This window comes from Aulonocara sp. 'chitande type north' Nkhata Bay, linkage group LG17 (assembly GCF_057382095.1).
Source record: "Aulonocara sp. 'chitande type north' Nkhata Bay isolate Kocher_YH1m ecotype deep benthic linkage group LG17, A_spYH_male_GT1.1, whole genome shotgun sequence".
Lineage (NCBI taxonomy): Eukaryota > Metazoa > Chordata > Actinopteri > Cichliformes > Cichlidae > Aulonocara > Aulonocara sp. 'chitande type north' Nkhata Bay.
Genome location: NC_141360.1, coordinates 25,058,992 through 25,078,749, shown reverse-complemented (window position 1 = coordinate 25,078,749; position 19,758 = coordinate 25,058,992). Strand labels below are relative to the sequence as shown.

Sequence of the window (19,758 nt, the reverse complement as noted above, 5' to 3'; positions counted from 1 at the left end):
ATGCTGCTGGGAGTGCTAGTGTGTGTGTGTGTGTGTGTGTGTGTGTGTGTGTGTGTGTGTGTGTGTGTGTGTTTGTGTCCATGCAGCAGAGCGTAATGTGTGAAATCCCCTCAGATAGGAATGGTAGCTCCACACCGGGGATTTGCATGGGCAGTGAGCCACACTGTCACTGATCCGCTTTTAATTGGGTGTGACGGCGAGAACTTTGGAGTCTGAGGGGGGAATTGTGTGTGTGTGCGTAAGGTGGGGTAGATCTGGGGTGGTTTGCTTGAGGTGCTGTGCTGTATAATTTACAGTAATTTAATATTTCAGTTGAATCAAAAAAAATTTCAGCAGATTATTAATTTTTCCAACATCTTTATGGTTGGAATACAAATATTAGACTGTGTTCTACTCTTTCAAGACTATGATATGTTGTATACTAACAAAAGTCTCTGAATGCATATTATGTTTTACCTAATTTACTTTTACCAGCTCATTAAGATGATGTCATAAGATGGCTTCCTGCGTACCTCATTCCCAGAATATAAAACACCTTATTATACTAGACCTTCCAGTTTATATTCACATATTGGTTCTAAATCATTTCATAGAGTGCTTTATCTTACTAAAAAAAGCTATCCCAAAAACATTAAAATATCTGCATTCAGAAATTTCTCATTAGCACGACTGAGGTGAATATTTTCTCAGCAATTCTAATATTCACTGCAATGTTTTCATCCTGATTTCTTCAGCCAATCGACTGTCAGCTGTTGAAACTTGTATCTATTTAAGTAAGTAAAATATAGCATGTGTCAAGACAAGAAAGCAGTGACACAGTGCTTTACAGAGGTGTCAGTAAAATATAACAAACATACTTGAACCGATAAAACAACCCAGAACAGTTTAAGCTTTTTTTTAAGGATATTACAGAGTTGCAAAGTTTTATAACTAAGGAATGAAATTCAAAGTCCCTTTTAGTTTTCAGACGAGTAAGTAGGAGCACAAGAAGACCCAAATCTGCAGACCTAGGGACCCGACTTGGAGAATAAAGGTGGAGTAGGTCGACAATATAGGTGGGGGACGCTCACCTTGTTGGGCCATAAAAGTAAGAACCCAGATTTTGACCTGACAGGAGGCCAGTACAGAACCTTTAAAAATTGGAAGATGTATGAGAAGATTTATGAATAAGAATAAGAAATATTGTGGTCATGTTTTTGTTTTTTTCTTGTTTTGTTTCTTGGGTGGACTCTCAGCTGTGGGTGGGTCTCTGGGCCTGTACCCAGACTGTTCATTGGATAATCCAGCCCAGGTTGATGTGTTCTAAAGCCCTGTTGTTCTGCCCTTGAAATGGTACTTGTTGCTATTGTCTACCTTTTAAAATATACCTATTAACACCTTAATTAACGGGTAGTGAATTTTGTAACTTTTTTTAAAAGATGAACTTTTGTACTAATTTATTAATTTGTCTTAGACATTTTATTACTAATTTATTCATTTGTACACTTAGACGTTGGCTGGTATTTTGATCTATTCTTTTTACTTACTGACCACTCAGCAGACCTGCACAGCTGATATACATGGCAATGCTTTTTATTTAAATGAAACAGTAAAACTTTGTTCATATATTTATATTTTACTAATTGACAGCACACATATACTGCACCCCTATGCGTGGGAGTGTAGTATGTAGTTTTACTTCATTGGGTGGTTATTAGTCCACCCTGCTGAATGGAAGTAATGGGCAGGAGTGTTTTCTTCAATGGTAGCAATAGGGGTTAAAGTTTGTTTTGACCTCTTTGTTTCCCTTACTGTTTGGTTAGATTCAAGCACCAATACAATACCAGAAAGTTTAGTATAGGTTAATTAAGTAAATAAATGAGTACTTTTATTATTTAAGAGTACCTAATGGCAACATTTATATGACTTAAAAAGAACTCATAAATGCTGTTGAATAGGTTGATAACAGGCTCAGATTGGGGTGTGGTGTGTGGTTTTGTCGGACCAACTGGATATTTTCTGATATTCTCTTTTTGTTATCAGGTTAACTTGAAGTGAGGCAACAGTGCTAACCACCGTGCTGCTCGCTTCTATGACAACCATATAAGGAAATTCACTCCTACTGACATTTGTTTCGATTTTGTTCCACAGGTGTTACTTTTATATAAGATGACCTCCATTATTGGAACTTTGGCCATGTTTAATACATGTATCCACCATTATTCATATTTATAATAGCATGTGTTATTATACTGTTATAGGATCTTTTCTATCCTATCTAAATTAACATTTTACATGTAGATGTATTAATTTTAAACGGCTCCAACATGTCTGGAGCTTTAAAGTTTATTTTTCTGATGAATATTTGAAATAATAACTGCCTGGACTAACTGGTCTGTTTGTCTAATCTTCACTGCAGAATATCAGAGGTCTCTGAAAGATTCAGATCTTGTTTTTCTGGTGTAACATCTGCTGCCTCCCCCAGCAGAGCTGTCCCCCGGCCTCGCAGCACTCACAATGGGCTGCGACTCTGGAAATCTGGGCTCCCTGTCCCGGGTTCAGCTGCTCCTCCTGGACCGACCGGCGCCTGAGACTCTTTTGAGTCCCTTTGAGCTGGAGGAGGAGGTGTCCCCGAGGTCCGATCTGACGATGCAGTATGATTCAGCAGGTAAAACATCAGCAATATTAAGCATGATAAAGCTAAAAAACCAAGCTGTGTGGAAATGCAAAGACCTTAAATGTTATGAATGGAGGGAAGAGGGGTTGGTGGGTAGTTTGGGAGATTGCAACATAAACCATGGATTTAACACAACCATGCACAAACATGCAGATACACCTGTAGCTTGTAGCTTGTTAATGATCAGGGGACACTGAGCCAAAAGAGGAAGTTCAGAGCCAAAGAACAAACTCTGACTAACACCCGTTATTTCAGTTAAGATGTTTCTGAACAGTCTGGATCGTTGGTGTGAGAGTGAGAAAGTGAATTCCTTCTGATTTTAATTGTGGTTTTGCATGTTTGTTGTAACTTAAAGACAAATCTGAGTTGACTGAGCGTAAACCTCCTGCTCTGACGGTTTGAGTGAGATTGTTTGATAAGCAAAAACCGTCACTGTAATAACAGGCAGCAGCTGGACAGGTGTGCCTGTGTGTGTGTGTGTGTCTGGAGAAAACACACAAGACCTTACATGGGGGGAAAATATGACCCTGAAGGTGTGTTTTCTCCATCTACGACTGGCCTTGAGAGTAAGCAATGCATTTATGGTGTAAATCCCCCCCCCCCCCCTTTTTTTTTTCTTTCTTTAACAAGCTGTAATATCGACTCTCATCTGCTCCCAGGCATGCCGCTGCGAGCTCTTAACTGCTTTTCCCTCAAGGTGCGGTGAGGCAGAAAAAGGTTTATAGGGATATCAGGATGTGCCATATTAATAAAGATCAAACCGCTAGAGTAGATCATTAACTGGGAAAGTCCGACTAAGAAAGCCAAACACACTTCGAAACAACACTGACACATAACACAGGATAAGAAACTGAGAAGAGTGTGTGCAGAAAACCCCTGCTGATTATAGACTGATAAGGCACCAGAGAGGGAGATAAACACTGTGGATGTTTAAGAGGTCAATTCAACCCATTCATGAAGAAACATCTCTCATTTTAACTCGACTCTGAGATTTTTGCATCTGTTCAAAAGCACTAAAGATCAAGAGAGCTCGCTCTTCGTCGCTTCATCATCTATCACGTATCTACTGGAAGAGTTTTTCACATAACCTCATGTTTGAGTTAATTCTGTTCATGTCTTTTAGACACGAACACTGTTGTGGATTAACAAAAGTGACATATTCTGATATTTTATTGTTAAGCTGATAATCTCTGATGGTGACTTAGACCTCAGATGGTTCACTTTTTATAATAAATGAAGCGTGTCTTTGTCCCTCACAGCCTCTGCCTGAGTCTGATTCTCCAGAATGTCTCTTGCTGTTTTTCCTTCCCACTGACACCAAGTGATTTCTCATAACAGGTTGTCTGATTGTTGTGGTTTTCTCTTTATGATTAGAGGATCTTTTTCTTACAATATAAAGCACCTCGAGGCAAGTGTTGTTGTGATTTGGTACCATATAAATAAAACTGAAATGAATAAATATAATGGCAAGCATTAAACTGATGTGCTTCCAACTTTTGTCCCTAGTTGGGCTTTTTTACCCCTCAGCTTCAAAGGCTTCAAAGGCAGCCCGCTGAGCAACCAGGCAGGCAGCATGGACACGCAACTTGGTGAATGAGGGGATGTAGGATTTTCAAATTGATACCACAGGTCTATCTACTAGGTCGTGACAGACAGTTTTTTTCTTTGTTCAAACACAGACCTGTTTAAACAGACCTTGGCTTAATAGTATTAATGAATTAATAAGCTGTGTACTTTATTGTGAAGAAGAGACTGGGAATCGTGTTTTATCTGTACAAAAAACAGATTGTCTGCTTCCCTAACATCCTCCTCTGTCACACCAACCCTCTACACCTTCTCCTTCACTATAGTACAAGCTTCTCTGTGGTCTTCCTCTTTTCTTCCTCCCTGGCAGCTCCATCTTGAACATCCTTTATCCATAATATCCCAAATCCCTGCTCTGTCCAAACCATCTCAGCCTTGCCTCTTTAACCTTGTTTCTAAACTTCTAAACTAGACCTGAGCTGACCCTCTGATGTATTCACTTTTAATCCTGTCCATTCTGGTCCCTCCCAGTGAAAATCTCAGCATCTTCAGCTCGACCTGCTGTCTTTTTATCCCTCAGCCGTAAAACGCTGAAAGGGTATTATCATCCAAAGTGCTTGGCAAGCGGGGAGTGCACCCAAGTTTGTGAATGCGACAACTTGAGAACGAGCTGACATAGGGATTTGAAATTCGTACCGTAGGTGTATTTTCTAAAAATACACTCTCAGACAAAATACACTCTCAGACAAAATACACTCTCAGACAAGTTCAAATCTCAGCGACCCCAACCTCAAGGTCAGGAGCTCAAGGATAGGATGTCACATGACTTCCAAGCGTTTACTGGGTGAACCACTTGACAGCGTCACAATTTATGATGATCTGTCTTCTTCTTTTGTTGCCAAAATATTCTTCTAAAAACATTCAAGACATTTAGTTTAATTCAGTTATCTGTACAATGGCAAATAACAACAACAGTCGCCTGAATCTGGCATTAGATAAAGACTTAGCAGAGTGAAAATCCCAACAATCAGGCAACCTCCTGTGAGCAAGAACCTGCGATGGTGGGAAGGAAGAACTCTGAGTTTCTAACCTGCTAAATTAAATGAATGTTGTCTTCAGTTTGGTAATAAACAGTTAGTTTTGCAGGTTTTCTCAAGCATCCTGAGGTGCCCAGTTGCAGACCCCCTGATTTGCAAAAAGTAAATAAAAGACAGTGAGTGGGAAGCTTGAAAACGATGGATCTTGTGGAGACTTGCATCATCATTATCTGTATGATGGCAATGTTTTTGCTCTTCATTTGGGGGTCAGTCAGAGTTAGTCAGTCAATTTGGTCTTCATGTAATTATACCTTTGACCTCGTACTTTTTAAACTGTAACGGTTTGTGGCTTATTTATTTAATCAGAAACAAAATTTCTCTGGGTGAATTTCCGCTGGAATTCCTTTAAATTGTCTTATCAGTGGAAATCTCCAAACTGGGCTGAATAAAACCATATTTATCTGGCTCATGCCCAGCATAAAAAGAAATATAATCACCACGGTGTTGTTAGCATTCATGCATCCATGCCTCCGATGTTTACAAAAAGACAAAATCTGTCTGAGTTTTCTGAAAGCCTGTCTTTCCTCTCTCTGTGTCTGCAGAACAATGTTTACACCTGGCACGCTTCTGCAGACAGGTGCTCCTCTGGGGTTTTGTTGCTCCATTTTATGCCATTATTTGCTCAGAGATTAGGAGCCATAATTGGAACTACTACACAACATTACTCATATCTGAGCACACACACTCAAGTACAAAAAGACAAGCGCATAGAAGTGTGTGCCAGAGGCCAGCACTTATGTACACAGATGCATGAACACAACTGCTAACACACAATCGCTTCCTCTCCCTCCTGCCTGACGCTGTGTTCTTTGCTGGTTTCGTCAGGTGTTTCGAGGCCGCTCACAGCTGGCAGCGTCTCTGAAAGGTTCAACTCTGCAGGGAAAGTCCAAGAAAACAAATCGGTGAGTGCCGCTGCCCCTTGTGAAACCAGTTTTGGTTCTCTCACACACATACCCAAACACACACACACACACTCACCCCTCCTTCATTCATCTATCAGATTTCCTTCAAAAGCAGGACTGTGCTTTGTTGTCAACAAACACTAGACCTTGAGGAATCAGCTACTATCGCACAACAGCCCCAAGCAGTGCACACATCCCACACAAAGACACCCTTTTACAAACTTGAACCAGCATGCATTTATAACTGTCATGCCAGTAAGACAAGCCAAATTGTTGATGATAATTGAGACACAATATAACAGAGGGCACGCGGCGTGCAGCAGGTGTGTGGTTAATCAGTCACGCGCTGCAGGAGAAGGGGGAGGCCCGACTGTATGGTAGGCTTTTACACCACCTCATTGGTGTGTCGTTGTGGTGGTGGTGGTGGTGGTGGTGGTGGTGGGGGGGTTAGAGCTCGACACGATAGGATTCTTTTGGAGGATGCACCACCACCAGGATCAGACAGGGTTTGATGGGGTGAGGGGTCAGGAGGGTAAACAGGGCTTTTGCACGCTGGGCTGCAGTGGAATGGATGCAGGTGCTCCACGTGATCTACGATTAATCTCCTCTTTATGACAGATGAGAGGGAGCCCCTGAAAAGCATGAATGAGAGCCATAAGCCCCCCACAATTATGCCTGACCACGATGGGGGTCTAGCCGGAGTGCTCAGAGCAGGATTCATACAAACATTTGCATAATTCACCTCACTGAAACCAAGTATCCACCCACAGGATTATTTACAATGATGAGAAACTCATAAACCATTAGTAGGTTTTTCAAGATAGAAGCTGCAAGTTCTTCCTCACGTGCTTCTTCAGAGGCAAACCCGACGTTATTAAAAGTTTTGAACCAACTTCCCTACTTGCTCATTTTGATTACTCTGCTGTGTCTTTGAAGAAAAAAAGGAAGTGCATGTACTAGGTGTTGGTTTTCAGTATTGGTGGTGGGGGCAGGGGGGGGTCCTTTTCTGCATCAATGTATGATAAAAAAAAAAAATTATAAAGATGGAAACACAAAAATTAGGCAGCGAGTGGCAGCTTACACAGGAACGAGCCATCTGCGTCCCCAACAAAAATCTACACTTAATAATGAAACAGAATTTTAATCTCAGTTTTTGTAATGATACACACAGATCAGCCACAATATTAAAACCACCGACAGTTAAAGTGAATAACACCAATCTTCAATGCCCAACAAAAAACTGTTAAAGCAGTCTTTGCAAAGACACTCCCCTGTGGCAGCAGCTTCCCACAATAAATGGTAAATACTTTCTCCTCAATTTGAGCACTAAAAGTGCTTTCTTACTACAAGGAAGGATCAAACAAACATCTTTCCCATTATTAGAAGCACTGCTACACTACCTGAGCCCAACCATGCTGGAAAAATCACCATGGAACTAATAGAGAAACAAGCAAAGCCTCAGGATGTCCATATAGCTGAGATCTCCCAGAGTCAGTTAGGGAATTTGAAAAAGGGGAACATTATGTGCATCTGAACAGGGTTAATTTCCACCCCATCTATAGCTAGGTACATTATTTAATCATTTACATATAAAGTTGCTGTTTACACCTCAATTTGTTAGACATGGCAACAAATAGAACAAGAAGAAAGATCCATGTGCATGTGGAAATTTCCAGATATGGTGGCTATCGCAGACTTGTACTCAAAGAACCGCACATTACATTACGCAGGTCAATCTAATTCCACCGAAACCTTAACCTAAAATAGCTCCTTCCTGTTTCTGCTGAAAAGCAGCCTAACTGATTTTTTTCCTTTCTGTTTCCATGCAGGATCAGTCCGAAGGAGGTTCAGGGTCGCCATCGTCATGGATCATAGACCCAAGTCCGTCATTCGACATGTTCAGATCCTCCCATTCTCCCTCCCAGTCCAGCCACAGTATGTTATCCATTAGATTTACTCAGAACACATATTTTTTTTCAGGCTCTGTCTGCGCTGTCATTACATACCACCTCTGTTTCAAAACTAAGAGCCTACTACAACAATACTTAATCAATACGAGAGCCCATCTTCACCATTAGCGCTTGATCCAGTAAAAGCCCACTCAGTCCCTGTCGGCTCTGCTTTATTAGAGGCCATTGTCTCCTCACTGTCAGCGCTGTGTTTGGCGTTCCCTTGCCTCCGGTACACTTAAGCCTGTTAATCCTCGCTAGGGCCAGCTGGCCTGCAGTATCACCTTCACCTGTAGGGCCAGCTTGTGCACATTCATGAGTGATGGTTTAGGAGCAGTGCTTTACTGTATGGACCACAAACACTAGAGAGCTGGCAGCAAAAGGCCAGAAAACAGGCAGGAGTGTTGTCAGCGCAGTGGAAATGGAGAGCCACCCTTGAAGTAATAGCTCGCTCTTTTTCCTCCCACCTTCATTTGACCACATCAGTCAGACTGTGATCATTTTCTTTCTTTTTCGCTGATGTCTTACTTATCCATTATCCGTCATTGTGCTATAACACTAATGGTCCATGGCCTGCTGTATTGCTAGAGGAAGTTACAAATGCATCCATCACAGCTGAGATTGATGCATCCGAAGGCTGAGCTGCAGGGCGCAGCGTTGTCTACCAAATCCAACATGTCTGATGCCACTGTCGGTTGATTGACATAATTAACATAATTACTTTTTTTTTTTTAAGTGTTCGGTTATGTTAATTGGATAAATAGTTTTCTAATATAATGCACTGCTTTTCCTTTTACGATCATGTCAGAATTACAGAGGCATTAAAATAAAAAGTATTTCTAAATCTTGATATGAGGTATGAGTCATGAAAAACGATGAAACACTTGTTTAGTTACAGAAAGTCTCCATGTGAAGGATTTGGCATATGTCACTTTTCAAAGCACACGTTGGCAAAGTGCTTCAGGGTTTAATAAATATACAGTACACAATCAGACTTTCAAGCACATTACATTCTTATATAAATTCATCAGCGTGTGTGATATGGACTGGGTGTGGGGGTGTCCCAAAAATGTCATACCTCAATAGGTCACATGATAGGGTGGGACAAACCTCTTGTGGTATTGACCCCATGCCTATTTGCACACCTTGACTCATGTGATGACACACTTGATTAATAGTGCGTCACCTACCCTCCTGCAGGACAACCCCCTACTGGGATTAAAACGCTGTGAATCTCCACCTTTTGATTTTAGAGCTGAAGAGAGGATGAGAGGGTAAAAACAAAGCAAAACAATATGAATTCCTAATAAAGTTAATAATATATAAATAAATAAAACGGCCAATAACTAAGATGGGCAAATATTGAAACGTGGATAACATCTGGTGTCACCAAAAGTTCTCTTTTTGTATCAAAGACAATAATTAAAATGCCCTTGAACATCTAGGCAGCCAAGGATGCAACCTGGACGTCCAAGCTCAAGTTCTGCTGTTTTGCATCATAGTGTAATTGTGTATTTGAAGAGATCCGTGTTTGCTTCAGTTTAGTCACTCAAGATTTTCTGATCAGGTGTCAGAACCTTTGGGACACCTTTGTACATTCAGATCCAGTCTCTTTATGGATGAAGACCTTTTCTGCAAACATGAACATACAAACTCAAAACTCTTGTTATGAAGACAAATTTTAGTTTCAACGAGGTACGGAAGTGATTGAAACTTAGAGAGGGTCTCCTAAAAAAGAGTTTGTGAGGACACCCAGAACCTCTTCTCTGTGTTTTACAGGTCTTTCCTAAAGGTTGACTTTACTGTGTAACATGTTTATTTACCTCCTCTGTTTCTGACTGTAAGAAGTGGCCACACAAGTAAAGAGCATTTTATGACTCTTTAAAGGCATTTTTACAAAGACTGATTGATTTATTAGCTTGTAGAAGGTATACAATGTATATCCATTGTCTAGTTACACAATAAGTTAAATTCCATTAAGCTGTAAAATGCTCCTTTTTTGGTTCCTGACAGATTTTAGAATAAGTCTTTGCTTGTTTAACTACCCTGTAAAACTTGGGCAAACATGAAAAAGATGTTATGTAGAGGATCCTGGTGATGGCTTATGTGCTTTGACCTTTTAGAGGCCAAAGACACGGTCACCCTCAGAGGGAAGGGGTCATTAGCAGGCCGTGGAGAGGTCGCTCTGGAGGTTACGGCGCCTCTAAAAGATGCCCAGTGTGTGGCATGTCTTTGTGTGGATAGGTGAGATTTGGCTACCCTGGACGTGCGAGCAGTTCAACCTTTCATTTAAGCCCCTAATGGAGGGAATGACCCCAATTTGACTCCATGAGAATATGGGTATCCCTTTTGTAGGTTTAGTGTGATGAACAACTTCTCAGAATGGATTTGAAGATTATGTCAGATTTCCATCCTGAATGAAGTTCCCTACATTTGTAGAAGTCATAGATCCAAACCCTACAATTATAGTATGTCCATCACTTTTATTAATAACAAAGGTTTTATGGATTGTATCATCCATAAAACCATACAACCAAACCATAAAGCCATCCATTGTTATTCATTGGACCCATGGAACTGCAATCGTTAAATTGTTGCTGGTGTTTCGAAGCAGCACATCTATATGCAGGCTAACATTGACTATAGCAGTGAAAAGACATATGTCCTGCCCTATTATTTTTATTTATTAATCATGTTTATTATTATTATGATTGTTGTATATATGGTACATTATTGTACCATGACTGAGGGCCCAGCCAAAATACTGCAAACCATAGTTTAAGAATAATAAGATCATCACTATATGAATAAAACTGAATCAAACAGAACTTTATAATAATAAAGATAATAATGATATTACTATTAACATGTGACGGGGCTTAATGCACAAATTGCTCGTTACCCAAACATTACAGCTAGCTGACTAATTTTAGCTACTTCATTCCTAATAGTGTTAATGCTAATGAAATTCAATTTAAAGCACATAATTCATTTCAAGTTCAAGTGTTATTGTCATATACACAGTAAAAAAAACATAGTTCCCTGTACAATTAAATAATTCCACTGCAGTTCACAACAGAAAAGAATCCAATGATCATTTAAAACAACAGAAACAATTATAAGAGCAGCATATGAGAAATACAGTAGAAATAAATGCATAATATAATATAACATAATAAAATCAAAAATCAAAAAATATGAGCTGAAATAAGCTATTTACATAATTATACAATTTACATTCTTTTTAAGTTATTTTGTTCTTATATAGAGATTTAGGTGGTGATTATCAAAAGTGAGGCATTGAGGCAATAACCTCAATACCAATGTTGTTACCAATAAATTGGTAAAAAGAAAAAAAAAAAGAGTTAAATACATAAAAAAAATCTTCTGCACCTTCTACTTTGTTCTGGCCAAGCTCCATGAGTACTGATATCATGAATTTCCTGTAATAGAATTGAATAAAATAACCAATTTGTAATCTCTAGAAAGCTCCACCCCAGATCCCCACATCAATGAGTCACCCATCCCTTTGGATCGATTGAAAATGGTTGAATGATTTAGAGATTAAGCCAGACCCAGAAATCAGCTGCTACAAGATGCCCTGGCTCCCCAGTGAGGCCTGCGATAAGACCTTTGTCCATCTTTGCTCATTTGGAATTCATAGGTAGAATAATCCCTTCCCTCGTAATTGTTTCATGGCTGTTTCTCTGCTGCTCGGTCACTCTGTGTTCACCCTCAGAGTTTAGCATTCAGCTGCAACTAAAGATGTAAGTGTCCAAATGAATGTGGCGATGTACAGGGCCACAAAGAGCACTAATCTGAACTGACCTCAGTGGATTGTTTCAGGGAAGTTGAGGAAACTACGGGACAGATTAGGCTGCAGAAAGACAGAGGTGATGCAGCCAGAGATTAGTCATGTACTAAGCAAGGATCGTTTCACCCCCTGTGGACCACACACTAACAGTGTAGCCATGTCACTATTGTCTCTGAGCCACCATCACTGTGGACTCATTGGCTATTGTCTCTGAAATCCTCCGGCGTTTCCCAAAAACCTGGACTCAAGCCCATTGATTGGCACTTGTCAGGGCAGATAGAGAGGGTGACGTGTTGGGAAAGGCATCGATAAAGGAGGCCTGAAAGGAAAATCCCCTCCCCATGAATAATAATTTGAGAAGGATTTTCTTTTTTATTCCACCCTGCTCCTATTCTGCCATTCATTCAAGACATAGAGGAGTGAAGGCTCCGGGTGGCGTCAGTGAATGGCCTCGACACGTTGATTGTCTCGTTGATGCTCATCCCTTTCTCAAACATGCAAAGAAAGAGATACAAGTCCAACCTTATTGCCTTTGGCTGGTGCGCTGCATGGCAAAGGGCAGGCGGTGTGTGTTGTGGGCGGTGTGTGGCCTTTTTTCGAGATCAGCGAGGGGATTTGACTTGGCCACTCGCAGCCAAATCCAGCTATCTGCTGTGCTCAGATGCTGCGGTTGGTATGGTAACCTGCTCTGTGTGTTTTAGATGGGCTGTTGTTTTCAGCCTGAACTAACCAGCAATCACGGCTGTGCATTCATGGATTAGGCCACTGCAGGTTAGGATAGGAGGGCTTCAAAACGAATAAACTGAATACTGAATCCTTTCACCCTGATATAAAGATTGTGCAGGTTTGGAATCAGTCAGAAGAAAATATATATATAAACACCTCATAAATCACGGTATGAAGGGGATACATGAAGATGAAGGTGATTTTAATGTCGTCTTTATATTTTAGAACAATCAGTTTTAAAGTCTTGACAAATGGACACCCCCGTTCATATGCATCACAGTAGTTTGGTCCACCACCTACTGTTCACTAACTGAAGTCTGCGACTTTTTCTACAGTCATCAGAATTAAACACTTAGCAGCCACCATATTGTTTCGGGACAGCTGCAACTCCATATTTATGCAGACTGGAGGTCTCTCTGGGAATGATTTGGGGCTCAAACACAGGCCTTCTCCCAGGCAGCATATGTTACATAGTTTTCCTGCCTATGCAGCTGAGCTGTTTTGATGCCCAGAGTCTATTTGCTAAGGGGAATGTAATTTTCTTTGTAATTAGCCATTTCATGGCTAGTAAAATTAAAGATAAAGTTTTATTTAATGCTTTGACTCCCTTAAGTAAGGCGCCATCCACACTGAAAGTGATTTGCAGTGGCATGGCGACCAGAGACAGGAAAGACTGGGAAACTGGGAATATGGGCCCTGGACTTTAAAGGAGAGCGATGGAAGATGTTTGGAGTTGACCATAAACACTAAATAAGAAATGAATTATTGATTTTAGGCAGAGGAAAACAGATGAGTCTGGTTAATCATGTCTGTTTTGATGTTTCTTTTGTTCTTATGAGGGCTGTATAAAGTTTTGAGTCAAATTTGTCATTTCTTAATTAATGAATCAAGATGATTGATAAAATGAATTTTAACCAAAGCTTTTGTTTTCCTTTTGAAATCGTGTTGCTTCTCATCTCATTTGTCATCGTGTCACTGTTGAAGTTTTTTGTTGCATATGAAACAGAATGATAAATTTTTTGCTCTGAAGATGAATACATTTCTCCGTCTTTCACCCGTTTTGATGACATTGGGGCTTCAGAAGGACGTGGAGGCGTGTGATTGTGTGCACTGTGGTGGAAGACAGCCTGTCAAATGAGACATGGCTACATCAATCTGAGCTGCTGACCTCTGCACGCAGGATAAATGAACGCTCGCCACCACCACGTTCGTGAGGCTTATTGAATCCAATGTCCATCATCTACTCGACCGGTCGAGCTTTCTCCTCTTAATGAATGGACCCGTCTCCTGATGTATCACATTTTGAATTTTCGCTCATGTGCTAACACAAGAAACACTCGTGTTTGCAAAAGTAGCACGAAGAAAAGAGTCTGAAACTCTAATGGAAACTGTCGCAAAAGACAATTTGAGGCTCCTTTAAGCTCAAGTCTGCATTGATGGCGCTCTTTGTCTCTACGCTTCTACACCAAGAAGTGTATTCTGTGGACTTTGTATTTGGAGATAATGGGACTCGTAATTGGCTGGTCAGTGACAAAATAGATGGCTGTTTAAGTCTGGCTCTTTAGTGCGGCACTGAAAAGACTGAAGGAGATGTGACTGCAGCATTCGAAAAAACAATTTGATGAGAATTAGTGTTAGCTATTAACAGCCTGGAAATGGGTTTTAGTGCTTTCTTCTAAGTGGCTCCTTCCTCGAGAATCATGAATACAAATGTGTTTCTTTTGCAGCACTGTGATGTTTAAAGGGTTAAAATGTAGAGAGTAAGCATGGTAGAGCCAGGTCTTTCTTTTTAAATGTATATTTCATGTTGTATGCCTTCACTCCAGGTTCCCACACAGGCGAAGGGGGCCCAGATGAGGAGGAATCCAATTATCCAGGATGGAGGGACCAAGCTGAGTCCCCGGCTGGAGGGAGAAGGCCTGGGAGTCTCGAGGATAAGGAAAGCAAGATGGAGGAGAGGAAAGCAAAGGTGCTGAACGTGCTTTCCAAACTGCAGGACGAAACGCCTCGACAAAGCAAAAGCAGCAAAGGCCACTCAAACTTCGAAGATTGTGAGTTTATAAAAAAAATCTCAGAATGGTTAAAGTATCTTTAGGTTGTGTCCTGGCAGAGATTTTTCCATGTGAGTCTTATAAATCTCTGTGGCGATGGCATCTTAATGAAAAAACACGCTCAGGGAACAGCTTCTTTCCCCACCACGACCTCTGTAATATTTCAAAACATCGGCAATCTCTACGGTGTCACGCTCTGTCTTTGACCAAAATGGGGGCGGTGTTTATGATATCATCAAATGTAAATAAAACCTTGAAGAAGACCGTTTTTCTCACCATAAGCACTTGAAATAATCGTTTGGAAAATTAGGTCCCCTCCCTTAACTTTAAGGGAGGAGGGGACCTACTCCCTTAACAGTACTTAAAGTATTGTTTGTAAAAACATGTCACAAAAGGCCAGAGACCGGTAACTGGAACTGAACCCAAGCGCAGTACCCAGAGCAGAGGCAGAGAAAAGGTTTTAACAGAGTTTTATTGATCAACACAAGGATAATATGTAGTAGTGACAAACGGTACAGGATTTGGGTGGCGTGGCAATGTGGCTGGGGCAAAACAAAGGGGCAGGACTGAGAAGGAAACTGGAGCGGGAACAGTCACATTTGCAGGTGAGAGATGGATGTGTTGAAGGAGAGGCGGCGTAGGTCCGGGTGAGTTTGATGATGTGGATGTGGCTGAGCTGAGATCCTTGTGGTTCCAAGACTGAGGGACTGCAGGAGGGCAGGCAGGTGAGGCAAGGAGTGAATCCCAGGAAACGGAGAGGAAAATCCAAAGTCCAAAAGGCTGTGCGGTTTAAAGCCGTGGAGTGTCTGGGAGCAGCAGGGTATTCGATGAACTGGTGGAGAAGAGATGTCAGCACAGCGCTTAAATCTCCCAGCCTAATTAGCTCAGTCAGCTCCAGGTGGTAGAGGGTGTGGTGGCCCTGCCCATGGGCGGAGACCAGGGAAGTTCAAGAACCTAGTGGAAGTTTCCAGCCACTCACCCAGACCATGATAAAACAGTTTCAAATCTTGCAGAATTAACTAAATACATCAATGCGATGTGTTTCCAAAACATTTGTGTGTTGTATCGAAGAGATATCAGCTCAACATAAAAAACTGCTGGGCAGTGCTTCTGTGTATTACCGGTTCATACCACAAGATGGTGCAGTGTTTAATTTAACCCTTATTTAACCAGTCGAGTCATTAAAGCTTTGAAATTTTATACTACAGTTCGGAGCCGCGGACCTGTTTTATATATGCGTGAATATATACAAGATCGCTGCAAAAAGTGCAGCCTTACCTAATGTCCACCCTGCTGTTACTCATTTTATATTAAGATTTAAAAATCTAGTTGGTATTGGTATGGCGAGTAACCTTCAGTAATAGTAATAAATCACAAAGTAATAGTACATTCATGTAGTTGTAAAAAAGCATGATAATATAATAGGTAATCCAAAGTATTGAGAATACGTTACTGTCATTGAGTAACGTAACGGAATACGTTACAGAATAAATTTTGGGGCATGTATTCTGTCATCTGTAGTGGAATATATTTTAAAAGTAACCTTCCCAACACTGTCTGTATATTTATAAATCTATATATATCAGAAGTTAAACATTCAAAACTACCTCCTCACTGTCCCTGGTGATAACATTTTATATTAATACTGCAGAAGCTAATTACAAAACAGCACTTGAAATAACAGCCATAAATAGCTCTATTTCCCATCATGTAGATTGAACTTGACCTGAAATGAGCTGTTCATTGTTGTCCTAACATCTCATTGAGCACACATAAACTCATTTCTGTTTCTTCAGTGGCCACTTAAAGCTGCCTAACAGCTGTGTGTACAACCACTGCATTTGGATACCATTAAAGCTTGAAGTTATGAAGTGTGGCACCTAGACTGATGGGTGTGCAGGTGCAGGGAGCTGTAGCTACCTGCTAGCTGCCTCCCATTGGACCAAAAGGGTTAATGGGTGATGTCCTAGTGGTTACATCCATCTTTTATATACAGTTAAGTTGGAGGTGCAATAAAGCTGGTGTCTGGTAAGCATTTTGGCATTCCTCCGATCGTGTCATTTCACTGTTTGTTAACATGTTGAAGTTGTTTTTGCGGCCATTTGCATTTTAAATTCTATACACCTTGTAAAGTGTTTTCAGTCTGAACTGAAAAATAAACACAGACAGACATCAGCCTGGTTGAAAATGTTAAGTGTTATTCTTAACTGTTAGCAATTAGCAATTAGAAGGCTGAATCTGTCTGTCTGCCAACCCTCTTCTTTGCCTCACTTCATAGACGATGCATAAAAAACACAAACGCATTTACCAACACTCCTCTCGACTCCAAAAATTTACCCTCAATTACAGCACTTGATTTTTACAATTGCCTTTTTTCTGCAAGCAGGAGTTTTAGCCAGGAGTTCTCGAGTTTCCCTCAAGTGCCTAATTTCTGGCATCCGAGCCTTTGTAAGAGCGCTGGGGACAGCAGCTCCGACAATAAGCATCTACACCTAAGGTCAAGTCTGAAGGGGCTGGCCCTCTGCGGAGGTCAGTCAGGTCAGAGTTGGCATGTGAGTGTTGGCACCCATGAATAGGACTGATTGGACAGGTTTGTTCAGAGAGTAATCAAGCAGGATGGAGAACCCAGCAGCTGGCCTCGCTACTTTGCAGAAAGGTTATTACTAATGGAAAGCCTTTGTGTTGTTACAGGAGTGTGCACTGTGGTTACTGTGTGTGTGTGTGTGTGTGTGTGTGTGTGTGTGTGTGTGTGTGTGTGTGTGTGTGTGTGTGTGTGTGTGTGTGTGTGTGTGTGTGTGTGTGTGTGTGTGTGTGTCTACTGTCACTGTTTATTTTTGACCGGAGCATGACATCTGTTTTCAGAGAAATGCTCCTAAAACACACTGTGAACTGGATTTTCTCATTACCTCATTATCAAACAATAAACGGGTGTCAGGGCTTGGTGGATACAAAAATTGAGGGAAAAGAGAGTGACTATTGACTGATTGCTATGCCCTAACCACAGACTGCTTTCTCAGATTCTGCCTCAGACCATTTATTTCAAACCCTCTCCACTCTCTCACTATATTCCACTCTTGCAATCTAATAAGGCTAAATATAAATCTCAAAAACAAATGATAACATTCAAAATACCTTTGCTCAACTAAATACTAAACCCCAAATTTCACTCAGTCGATCCACCAATGTCTGTAGCATCAGATGCTTTATGAATGTGCCCTTGTGGTCAATTAGACTAGGAAAGAATGGTAAATGGTCTGTATTTGTATAGCGCTTTACTTGGTCCTAAGGACCCCAAAGCACTTTACACTATACACAATCATCCACCCATTCACACACACATTCACACACTGGTGATGGTAAGCTACATTGTAGCCACAGCCACCCTGGGGCGCACTGACAGAGGCGAGGCTGCCGGACACTGGCACCACCGGACCCTCTGACCACCACCAGTAGGCAACGGGTGAAGTGTCTCGCCCAAGGACACAACGACCGAGACTGTCGGAGCCGGGGCTCGAACCGGCAACCTTCCGATTACAAGACGAATGCCCAGGTTTTTAAAGCTAGATTTATCACATTTACTATATTTAAATATACTAACACTTATACACTTATTTGCTAACAATAGAAAGCACAAATGCTCTGGATTCTGTAACACTAGTGAGATAATCCCATTAAAAGTTCTCTAGAAAGCATCGCATGCACACCTGTCAATCAAATTAGCCCCACTCCAACATAACACCTCGATTACATCCAAACAGGTGATTAAAAAAAGTGAATGGTGTAACTGTGTGTATTGTGAATGTAAGCCCAACACGGGGCAATGGCTGGAAGTGAGCAATAGCTATAAACCTATGTGCAGTACATCATTTGATATTTTATATTTGGACTATGTTAAGCTTCACTGTCCCTTTTAAATAAATAAAGAATTATAAAATGCTAAAATTAAAGGACTTCCTGTCCACAGAGACCAAACCTGTTGTTGTACCAGGCTGTGAATGTGTTGTTTTAATACAGTTTTTAAAAGTAATTCTAATAAAAAAAATGTACGTACATTAATAAAGTAACAAGACTCTCAAGGGGTGAAAAAAAAAAAAACCCTTGAGATTTTTCTCTCCATATTATGAACGTCAAATAAATCCAGTTAGTTTTGAAATCTTTTGTCTTCTGTAAAAAAAATAGACTCCTTGTATTGATGCAACATGAAGGATTCTTTCATTATTTTTCAGGTTTAGAAAAACAGTTTTGGTTAGAATTAACACAAAATTATTAGCATTGAAAATTTAATTAACACTGAAATATGTTGAAATTATGAAGGCACTCAGTGACTGTGCTTGTGTGATTGGCTGCTGTGTTTTCTCTCCTGGCTCATTTTTGTATTTTTGTCTGCCAAGGGTCCTTTTGTTTTCTCGTGTTTGTCCTTGTGTGTGGCTTGTATCTGTATGTCTGTGAACTCCCTCTGGTTCATTCTTGTAACTGTGGCCCCTCATTAGTCTCTAAAAAGGACATAATTGTTGTTGTTTTGTTCGGCACCGAGCCCTTGCCAAAGGATTCCCAAAATCCACCCCCACCCCTACACCTGTAATGTTTTTGTCCATTCAGTCCCGTGACACTCCAGGTTGTCATCAGTCAGCAATCGCTGCCGTGCGCCTCGTGTCTGGAGTCATTCTGCAGAGATGAGTCAAAGCAGAGACAATATGTACACAGGCACAAAGAGAAGATTTTATGTGATGAGCTGTTGGTTTCTTACACAACAGAAAAAAAAGTAAAACCTTTTTCACCTTTGATCTTCTGTGCCCCCTTTTTATAGAATAAGTGGCACCTAAATAGTGCTTCATATGCTTCATGTGCCCTTTTTTATGCTGGGACTCTACTAAAGAGAATCTTTTTTTTTTCCTGAAATAAGCTATTATGGCTCCTGATTCCCCGAAAGCTTTGGAAAGGACCTCCTGCTTTTGAAAAGTACTGTGTGTACTTTCTGGGCATGCCATGCCTGGGTAAATGACCTTATTATTATGGACACGAGCAGGTAAAGAAAAACT

At 40.8% G+C, this 19,758-nt stretch overlaps 1 protein-coding gene across 1 annotated transcript in view; it reads left to right on the top strand.

Annotated features, from left to right (window-relative positions):
* Positions 1 to 19,758, top strand: part of LOC147310154 (uncharacterized) — a 91,309-nt gene that overhangs the window by 50,256 nt on the left and 21,295 nt on the right. The window contains exons 7-10 of the mRNA XM_086269862.1: positions 2,468 to 2,647; positions 6,103 to 6,179; positions 8,009 to 8,114; positions 14,495 to 14,719. Of these exons, the coding sequence (XP_086125988.1) occupies positions 2,468 to 2,647; positions 6,103 to 6,179; positions 8,009 to 8,114; positions 14,495 to 14,719 (588 nt within the window). The remainder of the gene's footprint in view (positions 1 to 2,467; positions 2,648 to 6,102; positions 6,180 to 8,008; positions 8,115 to 14,494; positions 14,720 to 19,758) is intronic.